The sequence below is a fragment of the Phyllopteryx taeniolatus genome, chromosome 3, assembly GCF_024500385.1.
Source record: "Phyllopteryx taeniolatus isolate TA_2022b chromosome 3, UOR_Ptae_1.2, whole genome shotgun sequence".
Taxonomy (NCBI): domain Eukaryota; kingdom Metazoa; phylum Chordata; class Actinopteri; order Syngnathiformes; family Syngnathidae; genus Phyllopteryx; species Phyllopteryx taeniolatus.
Genome location: NC_084504.1, coordinates 2,636,107 through 2,659,124, shown reverse-complemented (window position 1 = coordinate 2,659,124; position 23,018 = coordinate 2,636,107). Strand labels below are relative to the sequence as shown.

Sequence of the window (23,018 nt, the reverse complement as noted above, 5' to 3'; positions counted from 1 at the left end):
GATCCTCTCCTAGCGGTACCACGGCCCACCTTATGTCAAGTATGCTATACTGTTCCTCGCTTTCCTTGTTAACGCTTGTGTCTCCTCGTTCCCAGTGCTCCCCTGAGTTCCTGACCCACATCATTCCTGTCACCAAGCCAGCCGCCTGTTCTGTCCACTGCCTGCCACCTGCCCACGCCGCTGCCTGCCAACACATCCAGGACCATCTCCATAACCTTTCCTCAATAAACTGCTCATCATTTTACATCTGCCTCAGCCTGCTCTTGGGTCCAGCTACTTCCCACACGTAACAGAAACACAGTTGTAAACATGCCCCAGCTATTTTGTGTTCAAATTCAAAATGAGTAAATATTTGCAAAACAATAAAGTTTATCAGTTTGGACATTAAATATCTTGTCTTTGAAGTGTATTCAATTGAATATCGGTTGAAAAGGATTTGCGAATCATTGGAATTGAGGTTTGTATAATGCAGTTCAAATGCCAGGTTTTTGTGAAATAAAAATAAGACCAAGGTAAACCATGTCAAAACTTTTTCCACTACTAAAGTGACCTATAACCTGTACAACTAAATTAAAAATGTGAAATCTTTTCAAGATGGAAAGTAATAATAACTACAATAGCTAAATTGTGTAATTTCCCTTCCCCTCTCAAAATGATTTTTTTTTAAATGCGTTGTACAGATTATAGGTCACAATGGTAGAAAAAGGTTTGAAATGTTTCATCTTGGTCTCATTTTTTTACATTGCAAAACCTGACATTTGAACATGGTGGGTAAAGACATTTGATATCCAGTGTGTGTTGATATATATTGTCATGAATGATGATGAACTGAGAAATCTCAGTGTTTTATCTGTCAGTCAAGACAAGCAAAGTCTTTGGACTTAGATGAGTTTGTGACTCTCTTGTAAATCTCTTTTCTACAAACCAAAATAATTGCAGAAGACAGAAGTTGTATTATACTGTAATAAATAATGTATGTTACAGGGGTTCAATATATTGTAATTTCAATATGTGTAATTTCTGTGTTATAAGTGCCATTAATGATGAAAAGTCTGTTTTGTAGTCGGTTTATCTCCCTGATATTTTCAATTCAAAATAAACTCATTGTTTTGCTGAGCTAAATATGTACTAGTACTTTCAGAATGGTACCAATACAGAAGGTTGCAAACCTTGTATGAGCATGTTACCTTAACTGAAATAATTGATACATTGAATGTGTATTTGATAATTCCACTACTGCCTGAATTTTAAACAATGTACAATTATAGTGTATAGGTGCCTTAATTATTTCCTCGTTTTATAGTGACCCATTTTACACATGATAAGCGTTATGTGCCACCCCAACATGTCCTTTGGTCTCACCCCAGCCACCCCACGAAATATTCTCTGGCAATTCTCTGAATAGTCTCTGTGTTTTTTTTTTTTTTTTTTTTTTGTGCACACAAGGTGTCGCTGTTACCACATAGTGCAAACACAGGCACGCCAATGCTGCCTCTTTTACTGTGTAGTCCTAACTGTAACTTCAAGCAAACTGAGCCAAGTATGGAAAAATAAACATTAGATTAGGACAAATTCACTCTCACTTGCCTCTTAAAATTGATTCAATTTCCAGTGTTCCACCTCTTCAGGCTTAACTAAATGTTTATTTATGGCTTTTCCTGATGCCTGCATGCAACTGGATGGATGTGTTGTCAGCAACACACATAATCACTGCCAGCCTTCCCAGTTAACATGGATATTTGACTTCTAAAGCCGTCAATGGCAGTGAATGTGTTAAGTGGATACAGTAATCATGATATTCAAAGCTAACCCACCCAACTTTATCATTAATAATACATAAGTGAACCAGATAATAAGTAGAGTTGCCCTCCGTACAATTCAAGTGGATTATGATAAATTGTTGAAATTTTAAAAAAAACTCACTCGAGCCAACAAATCAAAAATATTATACTCGTATACATATTGGTATTACTGCAGATGATATAATAAAAATAACTCACTCGAGCCAACAAATCAAAAATATTATACTCGTCTACAGTAATAAAATATATATATATATATATATATATATATATATATATATATATATATATATATATATATGGCGGCACGGTGGGCGACTGGTTAGAGAGTCTTCCTCACAGTTCTGAGGACTGGGGTTCAGGGCCCGCCCGTGTGGAGTTTGCATGTTCTCCCCGTGCCTGCGTGTGTTTTCTCTGGTTTCCTCCCACATCCCAAAAACATGCATGGTAGGTTAATTCACAACTCTAAATTGCCCTTAGATGTGAATGTGAGTGTGAATGGGTGTTTGTTTGTTTGTGCCCTGCAATTGGCTGCCAACCAGTTCAGGGTGTACCCCGCATCCTGCCCCCTCCACCCACACACGCACGCACCTTGCAGCTTGCCTTTAATGTCCTCCTTTGCTCCTTTAATCACTTACTGAATGTATGTTTTCACACCGCTTACTTAGTGCACTAGTTGGTGCCTATCTGAGCACATGTTGCAGAATTATGCATTATTTTGGGAAATGTAAGTACTTTTTATTCAACCACTTAACCCATGAGTATCGTTTTCTTTTGCAGTGCTGTATTTTCCTCTCATGAGATTTTCATGACAATGTTTGTTTACCAGGGTAATTCAATGATATAGGCTACAATTGTACTTCTAAATATTTATGTACAATATAATGAAAGTCGTCCATTTTTGTTGGTGCTATATACAGTGGGATCTGTTACATTTTATTAATGTATTTATTAAGCATCCCTATAGAATTGAAATCACTGATCTGTCTGATCTGCGTCGTAAACCGAGAACCCCATGTGTTATGATAGCGTAATAAAGCAAACATATTATTTTTGATTCACAGAGAACACTTGCTAGTTTTAAGCATGTGTGCAGCGATTGTGACAGAGAAAGAGGGGATCGAGAGAGAAAAAGAGAGAGAGAGAGAGAGAGCGGGAGAGAGAGAGATGGTTCCACGTCCCTCCATTGGCGCTCCACACGAGGATTGTGTCACTTCTGGAAGGTTGAACTAGGAGCGACCAACCACGCAGTAGGAGTAAGGATCCGCTTTTCCTTTTGCTTTTTTTTCCCCCCCCGACAGTGGAGGATTAGAACTTCCCGCAATGTGTTTCCCTCGCTGTGAGTGAAGACACAAACAAGTAGTGCTGATAGTGTGCTGCTCATCGACTCCGATCCTGAAGAGCTGCGTTTTCTCCACATCTGCGCACAGATTAATATGCCCTTCATCCATTTATTTTACAGCAATACTCCTTCTCTCAGAAACCATGGGTGAGTGAATACCTTTTCCATGTATTGGGTATTTTGTATTTTTTTTATATGATCACAGTTCTTTGAACTAGTTTTATTTGGATTTTGCTCAGTGACATTCTCCTATAGTATAGCAACCATTTTTTAACGACCATGCCCAATTGTGAGCTACCTCAAAATAGTTAATGTCAGGATGTCATAAATGCTTAATGAAGCAGGTCTGCACATTACACATTTTCTCACTTGAATATCCAGCATTTAACGGCTAAAGAAGTTCTTGTCTTTACTTATTTAAATGTCTTTGAGCAGCAGTTCTCTAAAAGCAAGGCGCTGTTTTGATTGCTTGTGCCCCACTTTATTCCCCCAACAGGTGCTATGATGCTGGGCTGGAGGTTTTCATGTGTTCTGGTGCAGGCAGCTGTCTGGCTGCTGCTCAGCAAGGGGGAGAGGATGTGCCCTGCGAGTTGTCGCTGCGAAGGCAAGCTCGTCTACTGCGAGTCAGGCATTTTCCAAGACATTCCAGAGAATATCACCACGGGATGCCAAGGTCTATCTCTGCGCTATAACAACCTGCTGGTGCTGATGCCCTACCAGTTTGCGCATCTCAATCAGCTTGTCTGGCTCTATTTGGACCACAATTCCATCAGTACTGTGGATGTTTTAGCCTTTCATGGTGTGAGGAGGCTCAAAGAACTCATCATCAGCTCCAATAAGATAACTCACCTGCACAACAACACGTTCAGCGCCATTCCAAACCTGCGGAATTTGGATCTATCCTACAACAAGCTCCAGTCCCTGCAGCCAGGGCATTTGTTTGGCCTGCGCAAGCTGCAGAATCTACACCTTCGATCCAATGGTCTAAAACAGATTATAGTCCGTACCTTTCTGGAATGCCGTAGCCTTGAGTTTCTAGATCTGGGTTACAATCGACTACGGAGCCTCACCCGCACAACCTTTTTGGGACTGTTTAGGCTCAAAGAGCTTCATTTAGAGCACAATCAATTTTCACGGATTAATTTCTACATTTTCCCACGCCTCACCAACCTGCAGGCTCTTTATTTGCAATGGAATCGCATACGAGCTGTCAGTCAAGGCGTACCTTGGACCTGGCTTAAATTGCAGAAACTGGACCTTTCGGGAAATGAGATCCAAACGTTGGACCCCTTGGTTTTCCAGTCAATGCCAAATTTACAAACGCTTAATCTGGAATCCAACAAGCTCAGGAGTGTGCCGGTGGAAGCCGTGGCGGCGTGGATTTCAGTGACCAACATCGGCCTGGCCGGTAACGCCTGGGACTGCAGACCGAGCATCTGCCCGCTCATGGCATGGCTCAGAACCTTGAGGGATGCCAAAGACATCAGCGTGATATGCAGTAGTCCCAGGTCTGCGCAGGGAGAGAGGGTTGTGGACGTTGTGGGGAACCATTCCACCTGTGTGGACGTAATGTCTAATGTGATTACTACCAATGCTCCCATTGGATTGACTTCAAGCCCCTTTGTGAACACCACATCTCACCCTCTCCTCCCTGGTGTCACGCAGCTGGCTCAAAGTGAGTCTTCGGTGCATACATCACCACCTTCAGCCATCCTTCCTAATAAGACAGACAGACAGAGAGTGAAGCCCACAGCCGTGATCTCCTCGCCTGACCCTTCTACCTCACTCTTCCCAGAGATACCATTTGAACATCTGGCTTTTCATAAAATCATTGCAGGCACTGTAGCCCTGTTTTTGTCAGTGTCATTGATCCTCCTGGTTATTTATGTTTCATGGAGGCACTACCCCAACACCGTGAGGCAACTGCAGCAGCACTCAGTCAAACATAAGCGCAGGAAAAAAGGCCGGAAGCAGGAGCAGGACCTTAACTCTCAATTGCAAGAGTACTACCTGAGCTACCATTCAAACTCTGAGACCATGGACTCGCTGGTAAATGAGGCAAGGCCGTGCACGTGCACCATTTCAGGATCAATAGAATGTGAAGTATAGAGTTTCACTTGTCTTTATGAGACCAGATGTGACATTTCTGGGCAAATCTCTCATCAGATAAGTGGTTTTATAATAAATGGCTTCATGAGATGTTCCTCTCCACTGCATTGAAGGAAATGTTAAGGAAGTGAGTCAACTAGATCTGTGTGGACAGAGCAAAGAGATTTTTGCAACGAGCTCATGATCACCGTGACTGACACAGGATCTGTGGCATGGCGGGATCTACCTGGTTACCTGTGAATGACCCAATCTACAAACTGACGACAAGTCAACTCTGTTGATCTTTTGGCCCTTTCATTAAACACGCCGTGTCATTATACCATGTGTAAACCAATGAGCCATTTTTTTACTTGCCTGTTTATAGTGTGATAATCATGTGTTGGTTTTATATCTGTAAAATATGACATTGTAGGGGAAAATCATTAAGTATTTGAATGTGTATAGTGTGTGTGCTAAAAGCAGGCACTTGCACAGACATTATTGATGGGAGGTGCTCAAGAAAAAAAAAAAAAAAAAAAAAAAAAGGGCAACCATCGCCAAAATCATCAATACAGTTAAGAAAAAAAACAGCAGTATATATTTAACAATATATTTATTTCTCTTAACACATTCAACACAGTGAATAATACCACTATTAACAAAGGCGGTAACTATTAACAAACGTCAGGTTTTTGTGATGAACAAAAATTAGACCAAGAGAGACCAATGGTTAATGGTTAACCTATAACCTGTTACAACTCAAATAAAACAAAAACAGAGAAGGGAAGTAAATGTAAACAACTGAGATGGTTGCACAAGTGGACACACACACACTTTTAAATGGGGACGTGGCTGTGTACAGAATTAAGCAATCACATTCAAACTCATGTTAAATGGGGGTTACCAAACACCTGCCAATATTTAAAGTGCCTCTGATTAACCCTGAATAAATTAATGTGGGAGCGCATATGCACAATTGTCCCAAGAACTCAAATAAATGCCCGTGCATCCATTTTCCGTAGCGCTTATCCTCACTAATGTCGCAGGCGTGCTGGCGCCTATCACCCTGAACTGGTCGCCAGCCAGTCGCAGCAAATATATACCCATCAAATATCAAAACACTTGGATTGATGGAATTGATTTTTTAATTTAATTTTAGTTTTTTCAATATTGATGAATGAAGAAAAAAGGCTGCAGCAAAAAGGGCACTTTTTTTTCCATCCTGGGCAAAAGGGCATGTGCTAGAGCACCACTTATGGTCTATGTGTGCACATGTCTAGCCAAGAGGACGAGTTTATCATCCTGATTAAAGAATTCCAGTCAGATAACTATTGTCAGTTTTAATGCTCAGCTATATTAGTCTTGGTCATACCAGTTCATCAGTTACAAATATGACTGCCACATCAATTTAGAAAACAAACCTCGACTTGTCTTATCCTCTGTCGAGATGATACTCATTCAGTCCAAAGTGTATTATCACTTTCACTTTCGCTGCATTTTGTCTCACCCTTTGTTTATGAACAATACTGTTACAAGTTCATGTTAAAACAAATGTTAAATTTGAATGCCTTTAATCCACCGGACATAACATTCTGGCTACACTACTATTAAAATGTTATCCGTTTGCAGTGGTAGTATCGGCTTCTTATATTTCGGTTACCTCGGTTTGAAGAAGTCAATACCAAAATATTAAGAACAGCTCTTAGTGTGATGCTACAGTATGCAATCCAACATTATTGTCACCTTAAACTCCAATAGTACACATAGTTATATGACTACCTTTCTGGCAGTGTCATTAAAAACTGATTCAAAACATTCTAAACTACAGCTCCCGTATTGGAGCTCATTAAGCTCATTGATCTTAAAGTTGTCGTGTATTTGTTGTGACAAATGTTATATTGATTCTGCTTTGTTTGTGAAAAGTGCTAACAAATACGGTTTACTAGGCATTGCAGAGACAATGACTGTAATTAAAAGAAACAGTGACGGTGAAAATGTGAGTTGATGAAGGAAAGGAAAGGAAACATCCTTTATTCCTGCACTTGCAGAGTTACACATTCCACAGGATGTGAAGGCGCATACAAAATTGATGGCATGTTTTCCCATTTTCCATCCTCCTTTGTAACCGTTCTCTTGTTTTTAATAACATCGATGGCAGTATTGACTAAATGTGGGTCATTGGTGTTGAAACAATCTGGTTTATATAGGCCCGAGTCCACAAGTACAAAAAGCAACAACAACACCAACAAAAACTAAGAAATGGAAAAGGAGAACTGAGGCAGGCTCCGTGGGGATTGTGGTTGCTATGGGTGAAGTCTGGTACGCTGTTAGGAAGATATTATCCACCTTCATCTCTCGTCTTCCTCTGCTTTCCTTCTACCTCTCTCTTTCTGTGTTTCCTTGAACACTGACGATAACCTGCACCTGGGGACACGTGGGCATGTGTTGAGTCAGGCAGGATTAACTGCTGCTCTTCCCATGTGAAAGCTATAAAAAGGTTATATTTCGCCGGCGCGTGAGCCGTGACCTGTACACTTAATTAGTGAACTACAGATGTCATTTTAATCCCAGCGGTCATGCATGTCATTCCTTGTTTTTGTTCCCTATAGTTTTTGTATTTCATTTTGTTGATGAAGAAGGTGCAGCATTAGTCCAAATGTTTGTTTTGATTAATGGTACTTGGTAATTGACCGATGCTTGCGTTTATTAGGATGAATTTCTGTCACGGACCAATGGGAACATTTCCAAATGCAACAACCAAAAGAAAATACCACGCACACTATAAAAGAGTTGTTGATCCAAGTTTGACAGATATTGTAATTACTGTTTGATTTGTCACATAGTGACTGATGAAAAGTATTTTTTCCATGTTTTTGTGCTGTGTGTAGCCAAGAAAGGAATGCTAATTAGAGAGTTGTGGACTGCATCTTGCAGACCATTATCGGGGTTATTTGTTTGGGTGAAATATTGCAGCAGTGCACAGTATTGACTGAGCTACAAGGTACAAAAACAACAACACTCTGCGTGCAAAATCAGGGGGAAAAAAGTCTATATGCTGTCAGTTTCCTAAAATGGAGAATGTCCTTGAGTTGACGGAGGCATCTTAGAGCAGACAGCAAAAACAAGCAGATGATGAGGAAAGAATCCTGCCGGCAAACGTCCAGAAATATGATTGGGTTTCTCTGTGTTCTTGTAATGTCAGACTGTGAGGGGCCAGTGCTCACTTGGCAGGCGTGAAATTTTGATTTACATCTGTCACTGCACATTCTATTTCGAGCATAGCATCCGTGCCATGTTATCCTTGTGTTTGCCAAAGGTTAGAGCCCAATTTACAAGGTAAAATGAAGCCAATGCGGCAGCGATGACATGCCATTAAAGATGACGCTTAAGGTTTTATTGGTATTGCTTTATTTTCCATTGTATGAGGTTAAAAAAAAATCAATAGCCATTTATAACTTTGAGGGAACTTCTTTAGTCTTGTGGGAGTTACAATCAATGTCTTTTTATGGTAATGTGCTATACAGTATGTTGCATCTGCCTCCTTAAAACTGTCCCCATTGAAAGGGAATTACATTTCCAACTTGGTGAAATCTAATGTTGCAGAGAAACATTGGATGTGTCCCAGAAATCATTCAACTCATGGAAGAGGACCGCATTGGAACCTGCTGGACTTCCTCAATTTGTTTGTTAATATGTGAACATAAAAATAAGATTTTCATCAAGTTTCTATAATAAAGTTATTACAGTCACCAATTGCTTTTTTACTTTCCTTTGTCCAGTTATCGTTTGGAGACGATTATGCCCGTAATTGGAAATTGAAAACAATCCTATTATACACTTGTCTGTGAGTATTATAACAATTGGGACACAATTTCACAACAATTAACCCTAACCCTATGACAAACCACCAATAGATCATTTTGATTCATCAATGTCTCTCACCAAGTACTAATTTGTGGCTGATGATGCAAACAAAACTCAGTGCTGCTATTCAATAGCATTTAACCATTCACACAGACCACTCACTTCTCAACAAGCTGAAAAAAGCGATTGGGCGGTGATTGTTTATACTACAATGCACAGTGACGGTACAGTACCATAAAAGTGCAAAGAAATGCACAATTTCACTCTCGCCACACCATTTTTGTTATTGTCCTTAGTAAAAAGTGTATTTGATTGTTGTTACTTTTTTTATTTACGCATTAAGAATACAGTTTTACTGCCATGTTAAGCGCGCGATGCGTTGTGGGTTAATTATGCATACTAAAGTGCGCGGTCATAAATCCTCATACAATAAGGACTGACTCACTGAAGGACTTGCAACACTTAAATAATATTTACAATGAAAAGTGATAACTTTCAACTTCGTCTGTAGTCCAGACTGTTCGCTGGTTGAACGCGCTTGCACGGCGACGTCACGTAAGTAAGTGCCCCCCTCCCCACCCCCGTCAATCAGATTACCCACAGTTTTGCTCGGTAAACAGTGGCTTAATCTTGTCACCTTTTCGCGCTCGTCGCATCTAAATTACGATGGTGTGAGTGTGTGTGTGTGTGGGTGTGTGCGTGTGTTTGTGTGTGTTGGTATGCCCCCCAATATCAAACCGCCAGTCACTTTCACGTTTACGTACACGCACACACACACAGGACCACAATCGGCATCCATCTATCTATCAGTTAAAGGTCAGATGACAAAGATGTTGTGGGGTCAGTTAAAATTCGCATTTGCATTGTTTATGTGTTATGTAATACGCGCACGTAACTTCCACCAAGTTGTCAATTAAAGTTTAGCTAAAAATGAGGTTTTTATTACGCATACTGAGCACTCAGCGAACATACCCGAAGCTCAAGGGTGTGGTTACTCTATCCACCGCGAGGGCTACCAGAAGTGATGTTGCAATTGCCAAACACAGCGCGCTACACTGTTTACGCAATGGCGAGCAACGTGTTGGAATATGAGGAGGGGGAGGATTGAGTAGTTAATGGTGATAAATTAGGGGTTATTGGGATGGAGGGGGGATTTAAATTATGGGGGGAATGATTGTGGGATTAAGTATTGAAGTTAGTAGTGGGGGATGGTGATGAGGGTAATTATGTTTTTGTGTTGGGAATAGGTTAGATTGGGGTAGTTTGGATTTTGATTGGATTGTGGTGTATGATTTTGGGAGTGTTTTTTTGATTTAAATGGTGGGGAATTGTTGGGGGTGATGTAGTGTTAGTTTTTTTTTTAGTTTGGTGGGTGGGTATAGGATATTGATTTGTATTTTTTGGATGTTATAATTTGTTTGGTGGGAAAATAGAGTGTGATTGTTTTATAGAAGATATATTTGGAGGGGGAAGGGGAGGGGGGATGGTATTTGTGTAAAAAGTTAAGACGCGTACTGGAAAAGTACTGCAGGGTCTTATTTTACTGAAACCAAACAATATATTGTCGAATAATAAACCACCTGAAAATCACAGCACCCACCACAGCAAAGCCGCTGAAGGATAAATACCCTGTCAACTAGCGTAAACCAGCCACATAAACGCACATAGTCTTCTGCCCCTAACAGCAGCCTAATCGCTGCAGATGGTCCTGCTCATGTGATTGCAATTAATATCCGAAATCGGTACTTACTGTACTGTGTTGGCATGTCAAGTCTGCACTAAGTTGCTCATTTAATGTGGCTTCAACTACACAAATATTTAAGTTATTGGTTCATGTTGATGACATCATTCTGTAAATTGTGTGGCCTATATTACCAAGTAATGGGTACAGTTAAGTTAATCCTTTTTTTTGTACTGTGGATAAGTGATATTCTTGCCAATTGGCAACTGTGCTGAAAGTAACTCAAATGCTATTTTTTTGTCTAACTTAGTTACTTTTGAAGTCGAGTAATAAAGTAACTAAGTTGCTCTTTCGAGGTAAGTGTGGCAACACTACCTAGGACACAGTCCATTTCTGGGGGTTGCTCCAGGAGTTCCTCGGTGGTTGGATGTTGCTCCTGATGGACCTCCAGCTCTGGAATGAGGGATGTTACGGTTAGAGGTAAAAAGAACAAAGAAAGGCTGCGGCCACTGGATTTTAGAGCAGTGGAGACGGGTTCTCTGGAGTGAGGAATCACGCTTCTCCATCTGGCAATCTGATGGACAAGTCTGGGTTTGGCGGTTGCCAGGAGAACGGTACTTGTCTGACTGCATTATGCCAAGTTTGGTGGAGGGGGGAATATAGTGTGGGGTTGTTTTTCAGGAGCTTGGCTTGGCCCCTTAGTTCCAGTGAAAGGAATACTGAATGCTTCAGCATACCAAGAGATTTTGAACAATTCCATGCTCACAACTTTGTGGGAACAGTTTGGAGCTGGCCTCTTACTCTTCATGCAACATGACTGTGCACCAGTGCACAAAGCAAGATCCATAAAGAACTTGACTGTGCAGGCCTTTCAAGTTATCCAGACAAAACTCTCTCATCCATGTCCCGAGTCCTGACCTCAACCCGATAGAACACCTTTGGGATGAATTAGAGCGGAGACTTTAGTGCCAGCCCTTGTCGTTCAGCATCGGTGTTTGACCTCACAAATGCACTTGTGGAAGAATGGTCAAAATTCCCATAAACACACTCCTAAACCTTGTCAAAACTCACAGACCCACAACTGTTCATAATATAGACATGAAGAGGAAATCATTGTATTGAAGGGAAAATGTAAGTAAATGAGGAAATCCAAACATCTGTCGCAGTGTGTCATGTCTGTCTCCGTTTTCAATCTCGGGTGGTCACTGGTTTGATGAGCATTCCTCAACTTTCTCAGTCTTTTTTGCCACCTGTCCCAGCTGTTTTGTCACACTGTTCAGAGAAATATGGTTACACTTAGTTAATTTTACTCCAAATTTGGTTTTCGAATTACACCGTGTAATACTTCTTTATTTCTGATATGTTTTTAATTTTTTAAATCTCGGTCATGTGATGCTATTTTCATTATTATGCAACATTAATGCATTACTGTGGTCCAACCTATCAAATGGAAATAAACAATGTTAGAGGAACAGCATTTATTGTGTTTTATTGCCATACATGCCTCGACTATATTGTTAGTTTGGAAACAGTGCTCACCAAAGAAAACAACAACAGAGACAGCCGTGTCATTCACTCCACGTGACATTTGGATGTCAAAAGGTCTGTGATATGTGTGCGCTCACAGCTCATAGAGCGTTTTTCACACAGCACAACTATTGTTGTAACGTTCCAACTTTTTTTCTGGTCAAATGTAAATTTTATTCTCATATGTAAGTTATTCTTATATCGTACAACTTTGTTTTTGTAAAATTTAATTTAGTTCTCATTACATTACAACTTTTTAAAAACGTTTTTGGGAAAGATGGTTTTTAATAATTCGGTCACCGTGCCGCCGACAAAAACACAATGGATGACAATGAACATCAGTGACAGCAAAATCAGCTGATTCCTCCTCTGACAGCCTGGAGAATGGGGAGAAAAAGAGAGCACATCACTTCAATATATTTACATCATCGTGTAAATTAAAGTAAGTCGGGCTAAAATAGAACAAAGTGGGGAAAAATCTAGAAAAGAAAGCTGAACTATTTAAATAATTAAAGAATTACCGCAAAACATTTCTTTCTAGTAAATCAGATACACCGATTTATATTCTGTATTACTAGTCTGTGAAAATCCCCAGTTGGCCGAGTGACCCTTAATACGTGTGTAATGCTGGCAGCCAGGATATCTGGGCTACTCCTGGCACACTCGGTTTGTTACACAACTTCATTACCTGTGGCAAGTGGTAACATTTTCTACCAATTTAATTGAAATTATAATTTATCTGAAAAACGCTGATGGAAAATGGCGTGCTTGTGCTTTGCTTAATGCAGCTGTGAACAATTAGTGCAGCCGGCGCCGCTGTCTATTCAGGGGTTCTGCAGATGAGGGTCTGTCTGGAAGTCGATTCTCAGATTCAGGAGGAGCAGTGTGGTTTTCTTCCTGGCCGTTGAACAGTGGACCCGCTCTACAACCTCCTCGAGAGTGCTTGGGAGTTCACCCAACTAGTCTACATGTTTTGTGAACTTAGAGAAGGCATTTGACCGTGTCCCTAGGGGAGTCCTAGGGGGGGGGGTCTTCAGGAGTATGGGGTGCCGAACCCCCTGATACGGGCTGTTCGGTCCCTGTACGACCGGTGGCAGAGTTTGGTTCGCATTGCCGGCAGTAAGTCGGACTCGTTTCCGGTGAGGGTTGGACTCCGCCAAGGCTGCCCTTTGTCACCGATTCTGTTCATTACCTTTATAGACAGAATTTCTAGGCACAGCCGAGGTGTTCAGCATTGCGTCTCTGCTTTTTGCAGATGATGTGATTCTGATGGCTTCAGCAAGCTGTGACCTTCAACTCTCACTGGAGCGGTTCGAGTGTGACGTGGATAGGATGAAAATCAGCACCCTTCAAATCTGAGGCCATGGTTCTCAGGCGAAAAAGGGTGGAGTGCCCTCTCCAGGTTGGGGGAAGTGATCCTGCCTCAAGTGGAGGAGTTCAAGTATCTGCAGAATGGAGCGGGAGATCGACAGCCGGATCAGTGCGGCATCTGCAGTGATGTGAACTCTGCATCAGTCTGTCGTGGTGAAGAAAGAGCTGTGCCAAAAGGAAAAGCTCTCAATTTACCCGTCGATCTACGTTTCTACCCTCAGCTATGGTTACGAGCTGTGGGTCATGACCGAAAGAACAAGATCGTGGATACGAGCGGCCAAAATGGTGTCCTGGCTCTCGCTTAGAGATTGGGTGAGAAGCTCACTCATCCGAGAGGGGCTCAGAGTCGAGCCGCTGCTCCTCTGCAACGAGAGGAGCCAGATGAGGTGGCTCGGGGATCTAGTTTGGATGCCTTCCGGACGCCTCCCTGGTCAGGTGTCCCGGGCACGTCCCTCCGGGAGCAGGCCCCAGGGACGACCGAGGACACATTAGAGAGACGACTGTATGTCTACAGGCTAGTCTGGTAACGCCTCGGGATCCCCCCGGACGAATTGGACGAAATGGCTGGGGAGAAGGAAGTCTGGGCTTCCCAGGTTAAGCTGCTCCCCCCGTGACCCGACCTTGTATAAGCGGAAGAAAATGGATGGATGGATGGATTTTAGTCAACTTTGTCTCTTTAACTGAATTTAAAGAACATTACGAGAATGTATAAGCTGTACAGAATTTGAAACAACAAAACCAGCTTTTGCTAAACGGTTAGCAATCGCAATTAGCGCGCTAACTCATCAACTTTCTCTGCTGTAGAGTTTGGAGGAAATATCACGGATTGATTCCAGCAATAATAATGGCGTTTAAGTTTGCTGGAGAAAAATGTAAACAACAATTTTTCAGTTTCTATTAATTTGCATTAGTAAAGTGGCATAATTCATGTGCAAAGCCAAAGCAAGTGAATAACTTAAATGATGTTTTGTATCACCTAGCAAAACTGGTTCGGAAAAAAACATTACTGTGCACAGTATATTAACTAGCCCCAACCTTATAACCTACATTACACAATATCATAATGCAATATCTTAATACTATCTATGTCAAACATTCAGCCTTCAGCTGAACAATATTGAGATTTGATTTACACAGGCAGAAGGCAGAGAGGTATTAATTTCCATCCATCTTCTACAGTATATCTCATAGGCTGGCGGGTGTGCTCCAGCCTATCGCAGTCGACAACGGACTAGAGGCGGGGTCAACCCTGGACTGCTATGGTAGCATTTATTGTCTGTCCTCAACATACGTGAAACATACTGAAATTACTTTTCTAAGAGGCCACTGTCACACACACACACAAAACAATAAAAACTCCAACATCAAATTAATATATTAATTTAACAATGTGAAGTTTTTTTGCAAGTTTTTGTAATTTGTTGTGATTGTATGTTGTAGTGGTGTAAACCCTGTACTGCATCATAATTAGGGCTGTCTAATTATTCGTTTACCTAAATTAGTTAAATCAGAGTCAAAAATATTTGACACAGCTCTCAGTATGATACAGTTCTACACGACCAACCAAGATAAATTTTCAATTAATACCTTTTTGACATCCATCCATCCTTCCATTATCTGAGCCGCTTCCCCTCACTAGGGTCGCGGGCGTGCTGGAGCCTATCCCAGCTGTCATCGGGCAGGAGGCGGGGTACACCCTGAACTGGTTGCCAGCCAATCGCAGGGCACATAGAAACAAACAACCATTCGCACTCACAGTCATGCCTACGGGCAATTTAGAGTCTCCAATTAATGCATGTTTTTGGGATGTGGGAGGAAACCGGAGTGCCCGGAGAAAACCCACGCAGGCACGGGGAGAACATGCAAACTCCACACAGGCGGGGACGGGGATTGAACCCCGCATACCTTTTTGACAGTCTAATCAAAATTATTATTATTATCTTTGTAAAGGCATAATGCTCTTGTTTTGGAAATCATTACACAATGCAAATGGTCACAATGTTGTGGTTGTACAACCCCAATTCCAATGAAGTTGGGACGTTGTGTTAAACATAATTAAAAACAGAATACAATTATTTGCAAATCATGTTCAACCTATATTTAATTGAATACACCACAAAGACAAGATATTTAATGTTCAAACTGATAAACTTGATTGTTTTTAGCAAATAATCATTAAATTAAAATTTTATGGCTGCAACACATTCCAAAAAAGCTGGGACAGGGTCATGTTTACCACTGTGTTACATCAACTTTTCTTTTAACAACATTTAATAAACGTTTGGGAACAGAGGATACTAATTGTTGAAGCTTTGTCGGTGAAATTATTTCCCATTCTTGCTTGATGTATAGCTTCAGCTGTTCAACAGTCCGGGGTCTCCGTTATCATATTTTACGCTTCATAATGCGCCACACATTTTCAATGGGAGACAGGTCTGGACTGCAGCCAGGCCAGTCTAGTACCCGCACTCTTTTACGACGAAGCCACGCTGTTGTAGCTGATGCAGAATGTGGTTTGGCATTGTCTTGCTAAAATAAGCAGGGGCGTCCATGAAAAAGATGTTGCTTGGATGGCAGCATATGTTTCTCTAAAACCTGTATGTACCTTTCAGCATTAATGGTGTCTTCACAGGTGTGTAAGTTACCCATGCCATTGGCACTAACACAGGCCCATACCATTACAGATGCTGGCTTATGAACTTTGCGTCCATAACAGTCCGGAAGGTTCTTTTCCTCTTTGGCTCGGAGGACATGACATCCACAATTTCCAAAAACAATTTGAAATGTGGACTCATCTGACCACAGAACACTTTTCCACTTTGCATCAGTCCATCTTAGATGAGCTCGGGCCCAGAGAAGTCAGCGGCGTTTCTGGGTCTTGTTGATAAATGGCTTTTGCTTTGCATAGTAGAGTTTCAAGTTGCACTTACGGATGTAGCGCCGAACTGTATTTACTGACATTGGTTTTCTGAAGTGTTCCTGAGCCCATGTGGTGATATCGTTTGCACAATGATGTCGGTTTTTGATGCAGTGCCGCCTGAGGGATCGAAGGTCACGGGCATTCAATGTTGGTTTTCGGCCTTGCCGCTTACATGCAGTGATTTCTCCAGATTCTCTGAACATTTTGATGATATTATGGACCGTGAAATCCCTAAATTCCTTGCAATTGTACGTTGAGGAACATTGTCCTTAAACTGTTCGACTATTTTCTCAGGCACTTGTTCACAAAATCTTTGCTTGTGAATGACTGAGCAATTCAGGGAAGCTCCTTTTATACCCAGTCATGGCACCCACTAGTTCCCAATTAGCCTGTTCACCTGCGGGATGTTCCAAACAGGTGTTTGATGAGCATTCCTCAACTTTCTCAGACTTTTTTGCCACTTGTCCCAGCTTTTTTGGAATGTGTTGCAGCCATCAAATTCTAAGTTAATGATTATTTGATAAAAATAATAAGGTTGATCAGTTTGAACATTAAATATCTTGTCTTTGTAGTGTATTCAATTAAATATAGGTTGAACGTGATTTGCAAATCATTGTCCATCCATCCATCCATTCTCTACCGCTTATCCGGGTCGGGTCGCGGGGGCAGTAGCTTCAGCAGGGACGCCCAGACTACCCTCTCCCCAGCCACTTCATCCAGCTCTTCCGGGGGGATCCCGAGGCGTTCCCAGGCCAGCCGAAGGATGTAGTCTCTCCAGCGCGTCCTGGGTCGTCCCCGGGGTCTCCTCCCGGTGGGACATGCCCGGAACACCTCACCAGGGAGGCGTCCGGGAGGCATCCGAATCAGATGCCCCAGCCACCTCATCTGGCTCCTCTCAATGCGGAGGAGTAGCGGCTCTACTCTGAGATCCTCCCGGATGACCGAGCTTCTCACCCTATCTCTAAGGGAGAGCCCGGACACCCTGCGGAGGAAACTCATTTCGGCCGCTTGTATCCGGGATCTTTAATTCCCCTCCCCAAATCATTGTATTCTGTTTTAATTTATGTTTAACACAACGTCCCAACTTCATTGGAATTGTGGTTGTATGTACAGTATGAATTATGCTGTTTGAGTAATCTGCACATAAATTAATATTTGGATGTCTGCAAAAGGTTGAACTGATTCTTAATTCTATGACGAGCGACTGCTTTTATCATTGCTGCTTTTATACTTACCCTCCACCGGAGGGGGTTTCTTCAAGGATGACTGACTCTTAAATTTGACAAAATTAGTTCACAAGATAGACAAAATGTCTTTTTTTCTTCATCGCAGTAGTTGAATCGTAGCCACTCTCGTATCAATCCAAATGTTCTAAAATGTACTTCCTTCAAGGTACCTGTTCAAAAATAATGAGTTCCTGGCTGTGAAATTAAAATGATTAAAGTTGGCTGAAAATAGAGTTACTGAAGTATGAAAGTATATAGTTTCTTGTGTCCTGCTTTTGCGAAACAGGTTTTCTTTGTTATGCCACCTTTTGTTTGGCCCATGTCACCCGTAAAACTCATTTGAATACTGGTGCTTCAGTGCCATTGTTACAAGTGCCAGTAGACCCTCAAAGGGGAAGACTTTTCCTCCTTATGGTGTTCAGTATGGGCCAGCTGTTCCTCAATAAAGCATGTTCAAAGAGAGTACAGTGGAACCTCCAAGCCCTAACAGTTGTAACATTTGAAATTCAAAAGACAAGTGGTTAGCATGTTCACCTCACAGAACTGAGGTTCTGGATTTGAATCCCTCTTGTGTGGAGTTTGCATGACTGTATGGGCGAGATGATGGGTGATCAGTGTTTTAAAATTTGATAACTGAAGGTTTGTGCCCCATCACAAAAGGAAGTCCGTCCATGCAGCCTGTGTGATGTAACAGTAATACATTGCTTTTGTGATCGGGATTTCATTTTCATGTGATTTATTTCCCATGATCCTTCTGGAGTTATGCTGTCGAAACCTGGGAAATCAAACAAACACAACAATTGAATGCAGCTGATTCAGAAAAGAGGGAAGCCTGCAAACATGAGCACACCATTCCAACTTTGGAATACGTGGGTGGCAGCATCATGTTGTGGGGTTGTTTCCATGGTGTTCCAAAATGAAAACCACTGCTGACCTCAAAGACCATAAAGGCTTATCTTACTTTTGCAAAAAAAAAAAAAATAAATAAATAAATGTAAACGATTTCCAAGACTTTGAAGAGAATATTCTATGGACTGATGACTTTTTGGGAAGGTGTGTGTCTCGTTTAATCAGGTGTAAATGTAACACAGAATTTCAGAAACTGAACATCCTACCAATAGTCAAACGTGGTGGTGGTAGTGTGATGGTCTTGGGCTGCTTTTCTCCTTCACGACCAGGACGACTTGCTGTGATGGATTGAACCATAAATTCTGCTCTTTACCAGAAAATCCGGAAGGAGAATGTTCAGCCATCAGGTTGTGACCTCAAGCTGAAGCGCACTTGGGTTCTGCAGCAGGACAGTGATCCAAAACACACCAGCAAGTCAACTTCTAAATGGCTTTAAAAATAATAAAAAATTCAATGGTCTAGTCAAAGTTTGGGTTTAAATCCGATTGAAATGCTGTGGCATGACCTTAAAAAGGTCGTTCATGCTCAAAAACCCTCTAATGTTGCTGAATTAAAAACAATTCTATAAGGAAGAGTGGGCCAAAATATCTTGACAGAAATGTAAAAAACTCATTGCCAGTTGTAGAAAACACTTGATTCCAGTTGTTGGTGCTGAGGGTCGCCCAACCAGTTATTAGGTTTAAAGGGCCAATTACTTTTTCACACTGGGCCAGGTGGGTTTGAATAGTTTTTTTTCCTTTTCCCTTAATAAATAAAATCACCACTTAAAAACTGTATTTTGTGTTTACATGGGTTATCTTTGTCTGACATTTACAATTGTTTGACAATCTTAAACATTAACGTGGGAAAACTACGCAAAACATTAAGAATTTGAGAAGGGGACCTATTCTTTTTCACAGCACTGTATATGTAAACTCAGACTTTAAAGAAAGTCATGAAAAATTGCCCCCCCCCCCCCCTCAAAAAAAATCCTTTTCTCATTATTGTGGCATTCAGCAAATAGAAAGTTTTAATCTGATTTCAGGTCAGACAGTGAGAAGAAAAAACGTATGTGTCTTTTTATATCGTGTATGTACACATCTGGTTTCAACTGTATATGTGCCCTGTGATTGACTGGCAAGCAGTCCAGGGTATACTGTGTTTCCCCATCTCACCCAAAGTGAACTGGGACTGTTCTCCGGCTATCGAAAATGGACGGATGAGTGGATTTCTACAGGATTTCCAATTTTTGAAGAAAAGCTTTTTTTTTAAGCATGTCTCTTTTATCCTACTGCCGTCCATTACTTTTCTACGTCGGACATTCTACTCGTTCAGTTTTGAGAGGACCCATAAAAGATTGCTCTTGGTGACAGGCCTTCTCAAAGGTCGTTGCTAGGGCTTCGTTGTTTCCATGTGAACGATGGCAGCATAAGAAGAGCTATGGCATACAACAAGCTAAGACAGTGCAGCCCAAAAATGACGAAAAGTACCGACCTCATCTTTATTGCCACACCGTAGGGTTTTAAAGACGAGCAAATAACTAACATTTAGCGGGTGTGTAGTTGCTCGGTCACTATTGTTCAAACATATTTAACAATTTGAAGCTTACAGCTGCTGGGATTTCCTTTTGCTGACCTTTGCAAAATCTGTGCATTAAAATCTTTCTCGAAATAACATAATATTTACCGATTGTAATGCCAACTCGAAAGAAAGGTCAACGCTGGTATTGCACTGCAAATAATAAAATCCTTTCCATTCGCAGAAAAACATCTGTTACAAATCATCATAATTGTGCTATCATGCTTGGCAGTAGAATTATTTTGCATCTATTTGTTTAATTTCATTCAGTGCAGTGATAATTTGGAATCACAGGTTAACATGAAATTGATCACCTGCGATTGGCTTGTGACCACTCCAGGGTGTACTTCGCCCCTCGCACAGTGTCAACTGGGATTGGCTCTACTTCACCGTGACCTTCATGGGGACAAGTGGTATAGAAAAAGCGAGGCTGGAGGATGATTTAAATCAAAGTGTTTTGATATTGTCAATAAGATTTATAGCTTAATTAGTATTCCAAATAGAGGAAAAACACATTAACATGAGCATTATTGGGTTTCAGTTAATTTTTCTTTAAACTGCTTCTTCAATGTCCTTCCCTAACAAGAAGAAGAGTCATCATTTTGTAATCCAATACCAAATGACCTTCAATTTAATAAACATGAAAATAAATGGCATGCGCCGAGGCAGCACTTTCGTCACGAGTGGAGTAATTAATGTCACATATATAACGTGCTTAATTGACATTTACTACATTAAATCACAGGTGGAAAACAGCCTTGCAACTTTACAACCCCTCCAGTTCTCCCAACTGAATCTGAAGTCATTCAAATACAGTTTGAAAGCCCAAAACATTAATAATTTACGCAAAACCTAATTGACTATCGAAACAAATATTCTAACAAAATCCTGACTCGAGCACTGATGTGATTATGCTAACAGATTTTTTTTCAACAATAATTCATTAGTAAATACATTGTGTTATAACGTGAGATCCCATTCCCCATTTCCCATTCCTACCTTAAAAATCTTCAGACAACGACTAAATGTTCTTAAAAATCTTTGGTCCCCTGATGTCTAAGCTTTTTCTATCACTAATAGCCCTTCCTTTCCGTGGCAATATTTATTTTTGCAACATCCAGCTCGTTAAGAGCACTTTACTGTGCACTAAATGCCGATGTATTTATTTATTTTTAATTTGTACAAACCCCAATTCCAGTGTGTAAAGCGTAAATAAAAACAATACAATGATTTGTAGATCCTTTTCAACCTATATTCAATTGAATACACTACAAAGAAAGACAAAAATTTCATGTTCAAACTAATAAACATTTCTGTTTTCAGAAGTTGAACAGTTTCTCAACATACAATTGCAAAGAATTTACGGATTTCATCATCTACGGTCCATAATATCACCAAAAGATTCAGAGAATCTGCAGAAAACCAAAACTGAATACCTGTTGACCTTTGATCTCTCAGACAGCTCTGCATTAAAAACCGGCATCATTGTGTAATGGACATTGCCACGTGGGCTCAGGAACTTCAGAAAATCATTGTCAGTTAACGTTGTTTGTCGCCACAACTACAAATGCAAGATGAAATTCTACCATGCAAAATGAAACCCCAATATCAACAACACCCACAAACATCGCCAGCTTCTCTCGGCCCAAGTACATCTGAGATGGACTGATACAAAGTGGAAAAGTGCTGTGGTCTGACAAATGCACATTTCAAAATGTTTTTTGAATTCATGGACGTCATGCCCTGTCGGCCAAAGAGAAAAAGGACCGTTCACATTATTATCAGCACAAAGTTCAAAAGCCAGCATTTGTGATGGTATGGGTGTGTGTTAGTGCCCATGGCATGGGTAACTTGCACATCTGTGAAGGTACCATGAACGCTGAAACGTACATTAAGGTTTTGGAGCAACATACGCTGCCATCCAAGCAATGGCTTTTTCAGGGTCGTCCCTGCTTATTTCACCAAGTCAATGCATGTGTTACAACAGCGAGGCTTCATAGTAAAAGAGTACTGGTAAAGTTCTCGACTGGCCTGCCAGCAGTCCAGACCTGTCTCCCATTGAAAATGTGTGGCGCATTAGGAAGCGTAAAATACGACAACAGTGACTCCGGATTGTTGAGCAACTGAAGTTGTACATCAAGCAAGAATGGGAAAGAATTCCACCTACAAACCTCAACAATTACTGTCCTCAGTTCCCAAACACTTACTGAGTGTTGTTATAAGGGAAGGTGATGTAACACACTGGTAAACATTCCCCGGTCCCAGGTTTTTTGGAACGCATTGCATGCATTGCAAAAAAAATTAAAAGGTTTATCTGTTTGAACATTAAAAATCTTGTCTTTGTCGTGTATTAAATTTAATATCAATATAAGTTGAAAATGATTTGCTAATCATTATGTTATTTTTAATTTATGTTTATGTTGCCTTTTCGGATTGCCTGCCTGTGTACCGACCTCTGGCCGTCTATTAAACCTCTCTTTTTTGGAAACTGTCAATTTGTAGTGGAGTCGTGCATTTTTGGGTCCTATCCTCTGTTCCATTCATGACAATCGGTCACCGTGCCGCCTCACAAAAGAACAAGTGGACAGCAAAAGCAACCTACAAAACCTACAATAAGGATTTAGTTTTTCACAATGGCTAAAACGCATTTCTTGAAACCTCCACCCATTTTATCAATACCTTAAACACAAATCCAATAATTGAAGGTACATTCACAAAACCTCTTAACTCC

The 23,018-nt window shown here is 41.0% G+C and overlaps 1 protein-coding gene across 1 annotated transcript; it reads left to right on the top strand.

Annotated features, from left to right (window-relative positions):
- Positions 1-2,938: 2,938 nt before the first annotated feature.
- lrrtm4l2 (leucine rich repeat transmembrane neuronal 4 like 2) lies at positions 2,939-8,985 on the top strand. Its single transcript, XM_061766430.1, has 2 exons — positions 2,939-3,291; positions 3,641-8,985. The coding sequence occupies exons 1-2, from the start codon at positions 3,288-3,290 to the stop codon at positions 5,251-5,253; spliced, it is 1,617 nt and encodes a 538-aa protein (XP_061622414.1). The 5' UTR covers positions 2,939-3,287; the 3' UTR covers positions 5,254-8,985.
- Positions 8,986-23,018: the final 14,033 nt, after the last annotated feature.